General features: G+C 40.7%; 1 protein-coding gene across 5 annotated transcripts in view; it reads right to left on the reverse strand.

The window, feature by feature from the left end:
• Positions 1-231: 231 nt before the first annotated feature.
• rnf19a (ring finger protein 19A, RBR E3 ubiquitin protein ligase) overlaps positions 232-18,254 on the reverse strand; it is an 82,857-nt gene continuing 64,834 nt past the window's right edge. For all 5 annotated transcript variants that reach the window (XM_085993461.1, XM_085993457.1, XM_085993459.1 and 2 more), the window contains 5 exons: positions 16,346-16,460; positions 9,789-9,947; positions 7,733-7,946; positions 5,175-5,318; positions 232-2,117 (listed from right to left, as the gene is read on the reverse strand). In XM_085993461.1, the coding sequence (XP_085849587.1) occupies positions 1,445-2,117; positions 5,175-5,318; positions 7,733-7,946; positions 9,789-9,947; positions 16,346-16,460 (1,305 nt within the window). In that variant the 3' untranslated portion in view covers positions 232-1,444. The remainder of the gene's footprint in view (positions 2,118-5,174; positions 5,319-7,732; positions 7,947-9,788; positions 9,948-16,345; positions 16,461-18,254) is intronic.

Below are 18,254 nucleotides of genomic sequence, written 5' to 3' on the forward strand. Positions count from 1 at the left end.
TCAATTTTCCCCTCTCTAATCTGGGCAGAGACCAAAAAAAATACCCCCCATTACTGCCTTGGCTCAGATAGACAGGGATCGCCTGGCATCTTCCCAGTCTGTATGGCTCAAATGAGTAGCTGAGCCACCGGGGAGTTGTACTTTATTGTTTGGATTTTAAAAAGTGTTGAAGCATTTAGTATTTCAATCAAACCAAACTATTTTGCAGATTATAAAGATACCCACAAAGCATGGTTTTTAAATTGTATTTTATTTTAGATATGCATCTTACAGTCATCCTGTTAGGCAAACCAGCTTGCAAACAAATATACAAATACGAAAACAAGCATTATGCAACATATACTGTAACTGGCACTAGTGTTCCAAAGCTTATCAAAGAAAATTAAAAAGACCACAACTTGTGACTTTCTTATTCTTCTGTTCATAAGGATAAAATTTCAAGCATTATCAACATGGCAACATAAACCAAACACACACACCATAATGCGCAAAACATACTCACACTGACTGAATTTTGCATTTCAGTGAAGTATGTTGTAATTTCAACAGTGCACCGTTATAGGCTGAGGACAGCCTTTGTGAGTTTTTTTTTTAGTGTCTCGGCACACAAGAGAAATAAAAGGCCATAGTCTTTACCTATCTTCTCTAAAGCTCCAAACAAAGCAATGTGCAAATTCTGCACTGTGCTTTCAATCTGTAACAAACTGCATCAGCAGCATTCATCGGTTATGAACACTTGCTTTTTCGGAACAAAGAAACCAGTTAAATCGGTTATGCAAAACATTTTCTAAAGCCTGAGTACTGTCTTTGGTAGGCTAATATAGGGTTATATCTTAAGATAACTCATTCAGTATACACAACTTTCATCCAACTGCATTTTGTTAGCATTCTTGTGTGGTATACTGTAGTCCAATACAGAATTTTTTGGAGAAGTATAAATATATCTTCAATAACGTAGGTATTAAACACACAGTCTTTTCCAAAGGCACCAGGAAACAGTGAGGGAGAAAGGGTCGATCTTCACTAATGGAAAGGAATCACCAGTCAAGAATGCATTTTTCTGATGTAATCTTCAACTGATTTCTGTTTGCACTTTGGGGTTTTTCGGAGTTCAGTTACACATTCTTTTTGCAATATATCACTCAACACGTTACCTGTCTGACATTAACACTACCCAATAAACGCATCTCAAAAAGCTCTACTTACTGCTCTCCCCAAACTTTAAAAATTGAACTGGGTAAGTGGGAGACAGATCTGTAATAACATGCTTAACCCTGACACCTACACTTTATTTTTTCCTTCAAAATCCACGATCTTGTTGGTTAATAAGCACCAGTTTCAGTTCCCAAGTTATTAGTTTCCTTTTTATATCAATTACCATATAATCAACTGTTGGCAGGACTGATTAGTGACATCTTATGATTAGAACTGCAGCACTGAAGGATTAAATCTCAGATTGAATTGCACTGCTCTGTTGCTGCTGGTTATTATTGGTTACATTTTCTGCCTCCTCAATGGCATAATTTGGCACTGCTGAAGTTGCAGCACCATTCTCCTCTGCAATGAAACTCAGCTGCAAGACGTCTGCACTTGGTCCAGTTGCAACAGAAGCAAGAAGACCACCTTGCGATGGACATGTCTCCAGACGATCATTCTCCACCTCTGGAAGGGGACTGACTGCTGAAAACCGACTGTGATAGTCACTTGAACCATGGCTACAAGACGTTCTCATGCTCTCCATATCAGATCCGCTAAATTCGGAGAAATGGCTGGAGTGAGAGTCTGCCACAGATGGTATACTGTCACTAAGTGATGGCGAATCAAATTCACTTGAGTTGGTGCTTCTCTGTTCCAGTAACTGTGCATCCATCTCCTCCCGAGTTTCATTTATCTTCATACTGCCTCTTTTCTGCAATTTTCCTTTGCACTTTTTAGTTGTTGTTTCTTTGGACCACTTGGAGGCACTGCATCGATTGTCCGGAACAGGGGCCGAAGCTAAAGTGGCTACATTGCGACCAGGCATGCTACTGTCATCTACACTACTGCTCCCACTGTTGTGCCTGAACTTTGCAGGCTTCGATTCAATATCAACTTGCACCTCCAGACTGTTTCCTTCCCTGAAAGGAGATACACACGTGTAAATGTCAAGTTCATTACAGATGTGGTAGTAATATTCATCGACAAATGTTCAACGGAGCATAATATGCTGAATTTATTTGTAGCTCAACCATTTCAAATACTGAAAAGGTGACATGAGAATTACAGGCAAGGATTCATTTCAAGGTTCAGGTAACAACAAAGCACTCACATTTTCTTCTTGCAGTTAGCACCACCCTGAACTCATTGAATGAATTACTGTCTTGTAATTCATTCCCCTGATGCAGGATCTTAGATTTCTTTTTGCCATGTGGTGTCAGAGAAAGATGTTCTGACCAAAGGCAGATAAGAGGATTATACCTCTACAACTGGAGGGCTTCTAAAAATTAATGTCCTAAGTAAAGCCTACACAGGTTCACCCTCCGAAACATTCCAAATCAGTAAAATATTATTCTTTACAGGATCACATCATTTAAGACCGTGCCAGGTCCCGTGATCAAATGCATCAATCTTTAAGGAGAAAAGATATAATTCACACTATGCCTGGGAAAACAAAATTAAAGTATTAACAAAACCACCTATTTAAAGTTCTGCACAAGGCAAAGTGTGCTCTATTCTAAGCTTAATCAATCAGATCCCTATGGAAGATACATTTAGAAATGGCTTTCTAACTGCCTCGCACATTAAGGTGAACAGTCATAAATTATCGGTGAACATGGAGTTAAAAAGGCTGATTGTTGCAACAAAATAGAGGAAAGCTTTATGCTGCAAATGTCTGTACTGTGCTTGACCTAAGAATGCTTGTTCCTGGTGATAGGTATCAAATACGGGAAGCTTTTCACTGCTGTGGAGTGTTCAAAAATTCTATATTTGACACAAAAAGCTTTGCTCTACATATAGCATAATCCAGGCCAGAAAATCCATTTCAGTCATATTGAGTACAGTGATGGTTAAATCTAGCAGCATCTGCATCGACGCTGCCCTTTCGGACCATTAGAATTTTTGGTATTGAAGTCTTCCAAATAAAAGGCCATCAATAATCTTGCAATAAACTACTCACAGCAAGTGGTAAACACCAAGTGTGAAATCCATATTTTAGTGTAGATGAGAAAGAAGTGAATTGGTGCTAGAAGTTAGATAACAGAGTACAGCTCAACATATTAAACACAAACTCTTCCAAGTCGCCAAAAAGTGTAGTTTGTGTTTATTCCAATTTTCTCTTTCCTAACCTGAACCAATGAAATTGGCTTAGTATACCCATGTGTAAGCATAGTCACAGAAACCTAGATTTTCTAAACACCATTATTTTAAAATGGGTTACCACTAGCGTTAATACAATGCCGACTGGAAAATCTAGAGTATCAACAGACTATTTGGCTGTGGAAGACATTAAATTGGACCCAATCTGGTTATAAGGCCACACAGGTGCACATTCCATCAGGGCTCACTGCACGTGAAATAGGAGTAGGTACCCTGGCTAATTTTTCACACGCCTAGTCCAGATTAGAGAGGCCAATTCTACCGGTCTGATTGCTCACTCTGAGCTGAAGTGCAGCCAGGTGACAGAAGACACTCATTCAACATGTATCTAAATAAATAATGGAAAGGTGCCAGATATTTTTAATCTCTGGAAAGTGTATTGAGTAACAAAACACATTGTCTTTATTCATCATTAGCAAAAAAAGATTCCAGGTACATAAAGTGGCGAAATCTGATTAATACTCAGGTCAATTCTTTCCACGAACATTAGCAACTGGAGGAAACGATGTCCCAATATCGGGAAATAGATAAATCCACACAGGGGATGAGGTGGTTTTGAGAGGCCAGAACTTTATTAGGCATCAGGCCGTACATATACCAACACTGGGTGCCCAAAGGTAGGGTGTAAAAAAAGTACTGTTATTTCTCAGCAATGAGAAGCTTTATTTTGAGGAGCACCAAGCAGTTCATCTAAAATATATTTTAAGTGCATTAAATTTCTGGTGTGTTACCTCTACTGTTAAAGAAACACACTGAATGTGGAAAGATGCAAAAGTGTTTGAAGTCATCAAGTTTCAAGTCTGTAACTCAAGGGTTAGCTCTCAGAGGAGTCAGTTTGTAAATGACTATGTGTAAGAACATGACTGGGAATACCATATGGGACCATTCATTTACTTCCTTCTGTGGTGCAACTTGGACTGTGTTCTTGCAGGCAGGTGGCAGAAATGTGACTCAGTCCAATTTCACATTCAGTTCTTGGTTAAATACCACAGAATTTTTGAACCGGCCACTGAGCGCAGGATCACTACTGCAGTTTCCTCTTCTGCAACACGGCACCCAGATGTATACACTATTTCTGGAGCGGTTATTAGCAAACAGTGCAACTTCCTGATTGCTTCATCCTCTAATGTAAAATGAAGAAATAAGAGAAACAGACTGTGTCCCAGCCAAATTCTGATATGCAGGTGAATTTTTCTGTCTTTCGGATGAGATATTAAACTGAGGAACCATCTGTCCTCTCAGGGGGGTGTAAAGGATCCCATGGGACTATTCGAAGAGGAGCTGGGGAGTTTTCCCAGTGCCTGGCCAATACTGATCCCTGAAATATCATCACTAAAATAGGTTATCCAGTCATTTATCTCTTTGCTGTTGATGGGACCTTGCTATGTGCAATTTAGCTGCAGTGTTTCCTACATTACAACAGTGACTCCCTTTAAAAGTACATTATTGGTTGCAAAGTGCTGATACATCCTGAGGTCGTGAAAGGTGCTATATAAATTTCTTTTATCTTTCTTTCTTTCCTGTGTTAGCATCATGTTCAACGATGCACCATGCAAAAAAGGAACTCGCCTCCAAAAAGTAGATAGCAGCAATACTACATGGAAGGTCCCCATGCAACTATTTAGGCTGCAATTATACAGAGTGTTATTCTTTAAAGCAGAATGTGTAAACTGCTTTTGTCTATTTTTACAATTTTTTCCAATCAGTGCTTTTTAAACTTAAGAGCAATTATTAATTCAAACAGCAATAATACTTTAAACATATTTAAAAGATCACAAGCTATTTAAGTCATTAAAAAGGTCAGCAAAGTGGCAGACCTGTCCAGTGGGTTGTAGGAATTGATAATTGATCCGGCCATGGCCCTTGTGCTGGCATTGTCGCTGATGGTCCCAATGCTGACTGTGCCAGACTCACCACTGAGACTGTATCGTTCCTTCTGGATATCTGCCTGCACCTCTAACCTACAGTGAATCAGGTCAAAAATTAGGAGAGAAAACACAAAAACATACCCTCTCCAGCAAACAGCTTTTACAAGATAACAGCTTAGAATCACTTGGGCATGAATGAAACCCATATTTGTACACTTTCGGGCACCCTATTATAGGAAGGATATAAAAGCATTGAAAAAAATGCAGTGTAGATTCAATAGGATATTACCACGGATAATGGGGCTATAGTTATGTAGGGAGAATTGAAAAGTTGTGACTTTTCCCCCCCACTAGAGCAGAGTAGATTAAGGGGTGACCTGATAGAGGTGTTCAAGATTATGAAGGATTACGGTGATATAAGGAGTAATCAAATGTTTCCACTGGTTGGTGAAACAATAATAGGTTGGCAGTTTATGATAATCTCAAAAAGAATTAAAGGGGAGGTTTAAAAATTATTTTCGCAGATGGTCAGAATGTGAAGTTCTGTCACAAAATGTTGTTCAGAGTCCATAAATTCCATTAAAAAGGAATTAGATAGTTGTTTAACAAGTAGCAATACTAAGGGCATGGGGATTCAGCAGGAGAGTGGGATTCGACTGGGTGGCTCAGTGTAGAGGGACATTGGCACAGATTTGATGAGCCAAATGACCCGTTTCTGGGCTGTAACATGCTATGATTCTAGCCCAGGATGTATGACTAAATCAAACGCGGGATAAAACCCCTGCTCCGGAAGAATTACATCCGTGCATTTTAAAAGAATCAAGGAAAGTGATAGCAGAGGCATTACTACACATATTTAATAATTCGTTAGAACAAGGTGTAGTGCTAGAGGACTGGCGGATAGCTAACATAAGACCTATAGTTAAGAAGGGAGATAGAACACGTCCAGGGAACTATAGACTAGTCAGCTTAACTTTGGTGGTAGGAAAAAATAATGGAATTCCTACTAAAGGAGAAAATAGAAGAACATTCAGAAACCAATAATAATGAATAGTCAGCATGGATTTCAAAAGGGAAAGTCTTGCTTGACCAACCTCACTGAATTTTTTTGAAGAGGTAACAGAGAGAGTAGACAAGGGTAATGCAGTAGATGTAATTTATCTAGATTTTCCAAAAGGCCTTCGATAAGGTACCACATAATAGACTAATGAATAAGGTCAGAGCATGTGGAGTCGGGGAAAGAATGGATAACTAGCTGGCTTCAAGATAGAAAGCAGAGAGTAGGGGTAAAGGGTAGTTATTCAGAGTAGCAGAAGGTGGAAAGTGGTGTTTCACAAGGATCAGTGCTGGGACCACTGTTGTTCATAATTTATATTAACGATTTAGACTTTGGAATCAAAAACAATTTCTAAATTTGCAGATGACACCAAATTTTGTGGGGGGGGGGGGGGGAGAAAGATAGTCAATACTGAGGAGGACTGGAACAAATTACAAGACGACATTAATAAACTTGAAGAATGGGCATATAATTGGCAAATGAAATTCAACACAGATAAATGTGAGGTATTACATCTTGGTAAGAAAAAGAGAGAAGTCACATATTACTTGGAAAATAAGAATATAAGTGAGGTAGAAGAGCAAAGGGATCTCAGAGTACAAGTACAAAAATCACTGAAAGTAATGATACAGGTTAACAAGACCATAAAAAGGCACACCAGGCACTAGGATTTATTTCTAGAGGGATTGAATTGGAAAGTAGAGAAGTTATGCTAAACTTGTATCGAACCTTGGTTGGACCACACCTGGAGTACTGCGTACAATTCTGGTCGCCATATTATAAAAAGGATATAGAGACACTGGAGAGGGTGCAAAAAAGATTTACAAGGATGATACCAGAAATGCGAGGGTATACCTATCAGGAAAGGATGAACAGGCTGGGTCTCTTTTCTCTTGAAAAGAGAAGGCTGAGGGGTGACCTAATAGAGGTCTTTAAAATTATGAATGGTTTTGATAGAGTTAACACAGTGTGTGTTTCCACTTGTGGGGAAGAGCAAAACTAGAGGCCATCAATATAAGATAGTCACCAAGAAATCCAATAGGGAATTCAGAAGGAACTTGAGTGGTGAGAATATGGAGCTCACTACCACAGGGAGTGGTTGAAGTGAATAGTATAGATGCATTTAAGGGGAGGCTAGATAAGCATATGAGGGAGAAGGGAATAGAGGGCTATGCTGATAGAGTTAGATGTGGAAAGACAAGAGGAGGTTCGAGTGGAGCATAAACACCAGCATGGACTGGTCGGGCCAAATGGCCTGTTTCTGTGCCGTATATCCGATGTATCAACAGCCAAATCAGTTTATCTGCACCCAGCTGAAGTCAGTTCCCTTGCACCATAGATTCACAAACTCCTCCAAGTGAGTTTTCATTATTTAAAAAAAACTGTGTTTAAAAAGGTTGCAGACAGTGAAAGGACGTTTTGCAATGGCCAAACCTTTTGTTGGGCTTACCTATTGAAACAGTTGACCATCGCACTGCCAGAAAGGCTGCCCGTGATACTAGCTCCGGCCAGTGCCATTGTGCTCGCTGTTTCACTCAGGTTGTCTCGTATTGCACCAATTCTGTCCATGTGACTGCCACTGGCACTCAAACTGCCCGTTAGGCCCCCAACACTCCCCTCTCCGATACTGGGGTTATTGCGAGCCTCAACTACGAAAGTGGTATCTAGATGGGCAGAAACAAATAAAGCAGCAGCTCATCAACCTTGGCTCATTTCAGTTTTGTTAGCAATTAAAACCTTGGCAGATGCTTCAGGCTGTAAGTGTGAAGTCTCCTATGGAGCTTCCTGAATACATGTGAGATTATTCATTATGCTTTAAAACTTGTCTTACACTTAGCACACAGATATCCTGCAAGGGTACAAACATTTAAAAAAATCACGTAGCATCCGCAAAGAAATGTTTTCTGTAAACTTGTAATGTTGGTAGCCTAGAGAACAAGGTGGTCTGAAAAGTCAGCACAAACTGAACTGTTCCTCAGGTCTGGGACTTAACACTTTATTTTTTTTTTAAATAATGGGTAGGGTTACCTACAGATAACATGAAGTATGATGAGTGAAAAAGTAATAGCGTTAAGCTGAAGTGATGTAGTATCCAATTGGTACCACTGGAGGGACTAAGAATATTTACAGAACTAATATACAGCCTGTAGTTGCAGAAACCAGGCAGGTTCTGAGCAATATTCCCCGTCATTATTTTTGGTGCCACGCAGCCATTTTAAGAGGCTGCGCGGACCATTCAAAATATTGCGCACACGCGGTTTTCGCATTGAAAAGCTGGCAAGCCGGCTGCGTGGGTTCCCTGGAGCGCTACGCAGCTTAAAGGGAACATTGGCCCTGAGGCAGAAATGGACACAGCCAACCGCTACAATAGTGCACAATCACATTTAACAGGGCATTCTCCCAGCCTTTTAAGTAACGTGTGGTTCAGTAGCGGAGTACACTAGTGCAAGGGTTTCCAAACTATGGCTCCCAAGCTCTGGCAGTTCCACCTTCAAAAAGCCCAGTCCGATTTGCTATTTCATCCTGGTTGATTTTTTGGGGGCCCAGAGGTTTGAAAAGGGCTGTTCTTGATGCTTTTGCTTTGCTGGCAGATAAATCTTAGATCAGCAAAATGAGACATATGCAAATTAATGGAAACAAGGAGTGAAACTTTTTGTTCTTCACTCCTCCTTCACCCACCTTTAGCTCATCCACACCCACCCCACCTCCACAGTATACACCTAAATACCATATATATCCTGAAGACAGAAAGTTTGTACAGCCCTGCAATGTACCATGAAAAACACACAAACAGAGCTGCTAGGTACAAGTGTGAAGAGTTAAGCCAAAACTGAAGGGGAAAGTAGATGCACCCCTAGCCCCAACACAGCTAGTTACATACTGCAGGAAGGGCTGCTCGTACTTCTTCAACAGTGCACGGCAAGGGAGAAAATCAACTACAAAATTTAGGGGTGAGGGGTAGTCAGTCAGTCAAATTAAATTAAAATGGATGTTTTCATAAATAGGCTTCTTTTTGCAGAGTTAAGCTGGTGCGCTTTTGTACAGTGCACAGATAGTCCTATGGTTAACAAAGGAATTGCTGAAATGACACTGCAAAAGCAAATTAATTAAAGTGCTCGCAGAGGCATGAATTTGCCACATTGCTGCAAGTTCTCTTTGCTAACACCACAGCCCCTTGTGGCTCCCATCCCCCAAGACAGACAGGCAGCAACTAAATCCCTGTAGGCCAACATAAATAGAACAGAGCAACCGCTGGACAAAGTGTACTCAGTGATGAAGGTACACACACACTAAGTCAACAGTGCTGCCGACAGAGATTTACGAAGACGTTGCCCACTCACTTCGACTGTATAAGGAACGGCAATGAAAATGTATTTTAAATACAAGATGAAAGCATCTAAAGACATATACAGTCATGTACGTGGAGATGAACACTAAAGGTAACAAACCATAGACCGTTTTAACAGGTAGCAGGAAACTTGGGAAGGTTAAAAACTAGCCCTTACCTAATGCTGCATTTCCTCCACCAACATTATCATTTTCATCATCAAATTCTATCCGCACACCCTTTCCAGTGCCAGCAGAAACTCCACAGCCACCACTACGGCAGAGAGAAATGGGAACTACTCCATATACGTATGCCAGCATAATGGGAACCCCAATACCTATAAAGAAAGAACACAAAAGAAATGCATTTAACAGCAAAATGCAGATTAACACCACCTATTTGCTGTAGGGTGTTTTTTGCGCTACACTGCATTCATTACCCTGTTCATCACATTAACTAACCCCGGCACCACGTCCAAATTAAAGATAATCTGGTACGACAATTGCCAGCCCAGGTTGGCAAGCTTGGGTCAAAATAGGTCACTGCATGTTGGTAAGCAGATATTTCCTACTTCCCAAGCAGGTGACTTTGTGAACACTAATTCTGCATTAATAGGCTTACGATGTTATAATTGGCCCATGCCTTTACTGCCGTTTTTGTTCGTATTTTCTTTGGCTGTTCCCCAATTAGAAGCCTGATAATTTTTAAGTCTATGTAATTCTCTAATAGAAACCTGAAATCATATTAGGATTTCAAACACTTCACAAAAGTCATCCATTGGAGTTTAACATTAGTTTTTAATCAGTGTCAATTACACGTAAATGTCAACAGTTGCATAGTGTGAAGAAGTGTGTCAGCACAAGGCAGAAAGCCAGTGGCATGTCACATTTTCAAACTGCTGACAGCCCTATATCAGAGATAATTATATCAAACAGTGCGGTCACGAGCTTTATTTAGGGTATTGGTAGCAATACGCTCCATGTAAAAAAAATTTTTAAAAACAATTTAGCCAATATACTTCATTTTGATCCTATTAATTCATCATCTAAGCTGCTCCCACCACTTGTGACAGACTAGCAACCCTCAGTACATCATCCTAGTGCTGGTTCAAAATGCTCTCAGACAACCCACACTTGCAGGGCAGATTCTATAATTGTACTGTGGGTATTTTTTTCCCCCACAGCTGAAATGGATACAGTATGAAAATGTCACATTCCACTTTGCTCAAATCCTAGCAACAAGGGTTTTCTGCTTATGTTGAACACAACTGGTTTTATATATGTCATAATTACCCAGAACAGCATTCAACTGTCACTATAACACAGCTTAATGCTTCATACACATCAAACACAAAAGTAACCACATTTTGGAAGAGAATACTGGGAAGACATTTATTCACCAAACCATGAAATGTTTCACTGGTCCTGAAGACATAACGCAGTAAAAAGTTAATCTGGGCTGAACACCTAGATGCCTTTCAAAAACATGCTCAATTAAATAAAAATATATTAAGGTCATGTGTGAAAGGGCAGTCCCTGTAATCCGCCCGAGGGTATTTTTGCTTACGTGTACTCTTGAATAATACTGGACCAATCGAGTAGTACTATTGAAGGAGGCGGTCAGGTTTTGCTTGAGCTCCACAACTGAGCCCATCACATAGATGAGGAGAAAAATATAAACAAATGAGCCCACTTCACCACAACAGACAGCTTCCTCGGCCACTCAACACCGCTGCCAGCCATTCCACTCAACACATATAGACTGGCATCCCTCCCAGGGACAGGCTTCTCAACATTCTGCAACAATGGTGTAAAGGGTGACTATGATGGCTGAACAGGCATCAGCATAACTGCACTCAAACAAAAGTCCACAGCAAGCTGGGCCACACATGGGAGTGGCTGAAGGTTACGTGGGTGAAGATGACATGCACCTACGTGTGAGGATAAATAAATTTAAATATTTAGGTGCAGGGAAGAAGAATTTGCATTTATATAACACCTCATCACATCGCTCCAATGTCCCAAAGCGCTTCACACAGGATGAATGACATTTTGAAGCTACTGATGTTGCTGTCAATTCAGCACAAAAGCCGATGACCTAGATAACTCGTCTCGATTAGACATTCAGATTTCCGGAATTAGGGAGAGTGCGAAACACTACACTGCAGAACTCCTTTTGCTCAAAAATGATTGATTCATCCACTAACATTTCCTGGAGGTAATCTCACCAGAGCTAGCGCCCATTCCTTAAGACTAAGGGGATCAAGGGATATGGGGAGAAAGCAGGAACAGGGTACTGAATTTGGATGATCAGCCATGATCGCATTGAATGGCGGAGCAGGCTCGAGGGGCCGAATGGCCGACTCCTGCTCCTATCTTCTATGTTTCTCAGTAACTGCAAACTTCCACAAGAGTCATGCCATTACCCTAACCTACTAACGCAGGCATTACTGCGGCAACATTTTGACATAGGACACTCATTCAGCAAGGCTGCCAAGCATTATCGCAACTTGCATCAAAATTTACAAACCCATTCAAAAAGGATCTTCCATGAGCACGAGGGGAGATGCAGCATATCCAGCTCAATTCCTCCACAATAGTGAGCTATCTTTCCTTCACACCGCAAATCATACCCAAGGCTCTGGATATCCATCCAAATCACACACCTTCCATTGCAGTTTTGCACCCAGCCCACTGAGATAAAAATCCAAAGTACAGGCTTACTCTACTTCAGAAACCCAATCCCTTCAACACCAACTCCAAAGTCTGCTCCAAAAGCAGATCTTCCTAATCAGGCAGGATGTCGATTCCAGAGTACGGTCTTATAAGTGCAGAACTAAGTAATGAACCTACAATTGCACATGAGATCAGCTAACACGATACACAGCTATGTCAGGTCACCAAGCAAACCACAGAGATAAACTGATAGCAAAACCTGTATTTGAGGAACAGGAAAAAACAGTACAGGTTTGATTTCCGCCCCCCAAGCAGAGTTCAGACTCTTCTGCCTAGATTCTCGGGCAAAATTAGACAACAGCGCAGTCTGACTGCCCGCAGTTCTCTGTGATCAACTCATTGGAGTAATTAGTCACAGCTGCCGATGCAGATTTGGCCCTGTGCAGGGAGCTAGGATAATGGCAGATGCACAAAACGCTCCCAGCAGGTGGAATTTAAGGATCCATGCACGTAAAAGTAAGTGGCTACATATGGGGATAAATATTGCTTAAGCTTTTATAAAGCTTCGAAATGAAATTCTGAATATCTGTCAACCTTTGCCAAAGCGGGAACTGGAGATGGGAGGGGAGGAGAAACAGAAGAGGTGCCAGGCAAATGGAAACCCAATATGAAGGCCTGAAACAAGAGCCTGTGATGGACTCAACCCGTTTGTTGGTTACCAAAAAGGGACACGCAGCTGCACGAGTTGGGTTGCCCTGTTTGGCACTTCGGGGCTCTCTTGCAACAGAAGAGCAGTGCACTATTTCTAGCAGCAGGTGGTGGCCGGGCTCAGCATTTGCGCACACTACCCACAGGACCTGGGACCAGATGCACAAGACAGCGGAACACTTTCAAGGAAAACGTCCAAAAAACTTACGGCACAAATTGTAGCTGGTCATCCTGTTCCACATTTACTGCTCGCTCATGCCAATCCCTTACATTAACTTACAGCTCTTTCACTGCGTCTAATGCAGACCCATACGTCAGTAGGGCGCACCTTCAAGATGCAATGTACATCAGCACAGACTGATTGGGCCAAATGGTCTGTTTCTGTGTTGCTAATCTATGTAATCTTCGACAAGAGGAGGTCCAACGACCTACTAATTACCTTCAGTGGCACATATCCCCCACCATCAACATCAACATCAACTAAAGACAATTGGTCTTATAAAAAGGAAGGCAGAAAAGTCGACTTGCATTTATATAGCACAGATCTCAATGTTTAGAAGTGCTTTGTGCACAATGAATTACTTTGCAGTAACTGAAAGACGTGACATCTCACATCAGGCCTCAAGACATTGTAAACAAACCTAGCTGCATGATGTGTGGTCATATACTAATACATAAAGGTGGCTTGCAGATTACACACATTTCTGTTACTGTGCTCATGTTGTCAACTTCCAACAACTCAAGGACACTTCGCTGTTTGTTCAAAAAGATGGCAACTGAGCGCACAATTTCGACCTAGAAAAAGGCCTCCCACTGGAACCACAAGTGGTGAACACACACATTTCCTCTGATATACCCAAGTAGCTGTGGCAGGGTCTGCGGACTCTCATCCTCCAGTAATTGTGGGTATGTGCAACCAGCCTCAGGTAGATCTCCCACTGATCATTCATAGGACATACAGCACAGAAACAGGCCATTCGGCCCAACCAGTCCATGCCGGCATTTATGCTCCACTCAAGCCACTTCCTGTCTTTCCTCATCTAACTATCGGCATAACCCTCTATTCCTTTCTCCCTCCTTATGCTTATCTAACCTCCTCTTAAATGCATCTATACTATTCGCTTCAACCACTCCCTGTGGTAGCGAGTTTCACATTCTCACCACTCTCTGGGTGAAGAAGTTCCTTCTGAATTCCCTATTGGTGACATCTGGTATCATCCTCTCCAGTGCCTCTATATCCTTTTTATAATATGGCAACCAGAATTGTACGCAGTATTTCAAGTGTGGTCTAACCAAGGTTCGATACAAGTTTAGCATAACTTCTCTACTTTTCAATTCCATCCCTCTAGAAATAAACCCTGGTGCTTGGTTTGCTTTTTTATGGCCTTGTTAACCTGTGTCGCTACTTTCAGTGATTTGTGTATTTGTACTCAGAGATCCCTTTGCTCTTCTACCCCACTTAGATTTGGATTTACCAAGTAATATATGACCTCCCTATTTTTCTTAACAAAATGTAACACCTCACATTTATCTGTGTTGAATTTCATTTGCCAATTACGTATATGCCCATTTAAGTTTATTACTGTCTTCTTGTAATTTGTCATAGTCCTCAGTATTGACTATTCCCCCTGACCCCAAATTGGTGCCATCAGCAAATTTAGAAATTGTGTTTTTGATTCCAAAGTCTAAATTGATAATATAAATTATGAACAGTGGTCCCAGCATTGATCCTTGTGGAACACCACTTCGCACCTTCTGCCACTCTGAATAGTTGCCCTTTACCCCTACTCTCTGCTTTCTGTCTTGAAACCAGAAAGCAGAGAATTCTACGGAACTCCACCTCATTCTCTAACTACCCAAAGGCTAAAGGAATTCCCAGAGGAATGCCCATTCCTGTTTCAATTGACAGTCACAATCCTTTGAATGGTATGAGGTGTAACATGCGAGAAAAAACTCAAAATTATACTTTTAAATACAAAAAACTAAAAATGCACCAAACTAAATGCAACAAAAGCAAAACAAAAAATGTAAAAATAGTAGCTTGTACTTGCTCAGAAAACAGCAAGATACACCATTAAGTAGCTCAGTGCTGCAGGCCACGGTGCAACATTGGATGTGCACCTGGCAGTCCGTGATAACACATTTCTGAAGCAATCTTGGGAACTGCAGGGCAAGGAAGTCCTACTTCAATTTGCAGAACTATCGCACCCTAAGTTTAGAGTCCTGCACATGCCAGAAGGACAAGCTCAAGCCAATCATAAAAAACTGACATAACAGAAAACGCTGGAAAAACTCAGCAGGCCAGACAACATCCGTGGAGAAACAGCATCCGCAGTATTTTGCTATCGTATAAAAAACTGACAGCTCGTTCCCGGGACAATGACAGCGCGCCCCCCCCACCCCCAAATTACCCAGGCATGACCATGCGCCACCAACACAAATGTCATCTTAGTTCAGTTGATAGTCCTCACCCTTGCCTACAAAACAACATTAATACACATCAAAAATTAAACCATTGGTTGTAAAATGCTTTGCAACGCCTTATTAAAGGCAAGCCCCAATTAGGGCCTTTCCTTATTTTAATTCTGGCAAGAATATGGCACATGACAAGAAACGTCAAGGTCACAATACCAAGAAATCCATCAACTTATACATCCTGGCTCACCATGTGCCAAATAAAAAGAAGAAAATAGCAGAGACCCAGAGAAGCTAGGATCTCAGAACAGAGTTAGAGGTGGGCCTGAAACACCACAAAAATGTCAAGTTCGCTTAAAAGGCTTCCTTTCTTCTCTAAAATCTGAAAATGTAAAAACAAAACACAATACATTTTATCAAAGTAAATACAGTTCTCTGAAGTTAGAGGAGAGTGGCCAAGTAAGAGCTGCCTTTTCTGAATATGGCTATTTTAAATAAATATATTTGATAAAGATACGAACGATGTAATTTGGCAAATCGTTACTATTCGAACAAACCCAGCCTGAGAAACAATATACTGCTCCCTCACAGCTTCAGTGCCAAACCTTTATAGGAAACGAAATCTTTGGCCCACATAAAACAATGAAAATCCTTTAACAAGTTAGTAAATATTTTGTACACCAGTAAACAGCTTCAAAGGAGGGAGGCACAGCACAACACTGAATAAATCAGAGAATAGCAGTGAAGCATACAGTGCACAGATTCAAACTGCACACCAGGCCATTTTTGGTAGCTAAAAATATTGCAGTGAAGTGACGTTTATCCTGATCCTGTGCTTCAATTTTGTCCAGAATAATGCCTTTACAAGAAGCAATATCAACTACCAATAAATGCAGCTATTACCCAATGATTGTTGAAAGGTCATTTGCTTCCTTACCTACAGTTACTGCAGCAACAACAGGAGAAACAATTACAGATAACGTCACCCCTCCAGTGATTGCCAAGTTCCGCTTGTGTTTCGAAATGTCTTTTCCTTCGTAGCGATTATGAATCTGAAAAATTAAAAAACCTTCAACAAGGTGTATAGTAGCTTTCCATCATTATAGTCACTCCAACATCCCACTACAATAACAAGAATTGGTTCATGCTCTCCAACGGAAGGAGGAGCTGGAGAAAAAAGGGGAGATGGAGAAGCCTTTTTTTTGTCTGATAATGCTCCTGTGAAGCACCTTGGGATGTTTTACTATGTTAAAGGTGCTATATAAATGCAAGTTGTTGTAATTTCTTTTCATTCTCGTAATTATTGCAATTATGCGCAAATTGGCTGCCGCGTTTCCCACATTACAACAGTGACTACACTTCAAAAGTACTTCATTGGCTGTAAAGCTCTTTGAGATGCCTGGTAGTCGTGAAAGGCGCTATGTAAATGCAAGTCTTTCTTTCTAATTGGAGGAGGAGGAGGTGGAAAAAAATAAAAATTTATATAGTTCCTTTAAAATTAGAAAAATGCCCCAAAGCGATGGACAGAGGCATAATCGACAAATAGATGCCATGCCAAAGTTGAGATATTAGGGGAGGTAACCAAAAGCTTGCTCAAAGAAGTTCGTTTTAAGGAGGGTCTTAAAAGGAGGATGAGGCGGTGGAAAGGTCCAGAGAGGTAATTCCAGAGTGGGGGCCTAAGCGGCTGAAGATGGGGCGAAGGGTTGGGGGATGCACAGGAATAGGTTTAAGCTGCACTGGTTTTTGCTCTCAGACATCAGCAGGTTTAAAAAAAGTAGTGTTCAAAAAATGTAACTTGTGATCCAAAAGGCATTAAAAATTTTAAAAACAGACCCACTCTAGGAATTCACTGATTTTCTTATTTTAGTGCACACTGGCTCATATTTTTCATCCAATTTAGAGGGGGTTAGCAAGGATTCAAACTTTGGCAGTTATTAGCTGAAAAATAATTTGACCTCAAGTCACATTTCAAACCTATTCCTAAGGAATTATAAAGCCTCAGTTCTAAGAAGCAAAGCAAAAATCCTGTTCTATAGTAGTATATGCAACGCTAAAAATCCTATTTACATTTTCAACCTGCCTTTTAAATTACCTAGTGGACAAGCCTGCTATATTTGACTGGGGCCTTCTCCATTTTGACTCCATGTCATCAGGCTATATTATGGTCATTTAGAGGAAACTTGCTCGAGTTTGAGACCTCAAGCCTCCCTCTAGAACATCTCGCAGTTCTTAACACAAGAAATTCTCATCAACTGGTCGGAATAGTTTTACAAAAATCAAAGATTATACATTTTAATATCAGGTCGGCCTGAAACAAAAACAAAGAGATCCTCCATTTTGATGTTACTGAATAGAATAATAGAATCTATGGTAAACTCGGCAACTGAGTACACAGCTACTGCCCCACCAAATGCATTACTTTTAGTGGCAACCTAGATTCAACTGAAGGTCTCTATTATTTTAGTGTCTCCCACCAACAAATGGTGCTCCCAAGTGGTCACAATAATTTACAACATACGTTAGTCATAATACAAAGTAACTAAACGGTGTACAACCATATTTCAGCTGCAACCCGAAGGCCAAATAAATGTTACAAAACAAATAAATCAGACAGCACAGCTACACACAAAATATTAAACTGGGCTGAAAGCCACAGGATATTGCATAACACTAAAGTTCCATGACTGGCAGTATCTACTTATTATTGATTTTATATTTTTACTGCCTACTGCAAAGATTTATTTTTCCAAGAGAAAATGGACTAAGTAGTTGATTTTGTTGCCGGCATCCACACACATTCAAATACAGGAAACTTTGGTTTATCCGGAGGTTGTATGTCCGGAAAG

The sequence above is a fragment of the Somniosus microcephalus genome, chromosome 7 (assembly GCF_052327205.1).
Source record: "Somniosus microcephalus isolate GS21.2 chromosome 7, FLI_Smic_1.0, whole genome shotgun sequence".
In the NCBI taxonomy this organism is placed as follows: Eukaryota; Metazoa; Chordata; class Chondrichthyes; order Squaliformes; family Somniosidae; genus Somniosus; species Somniosus microcephalus.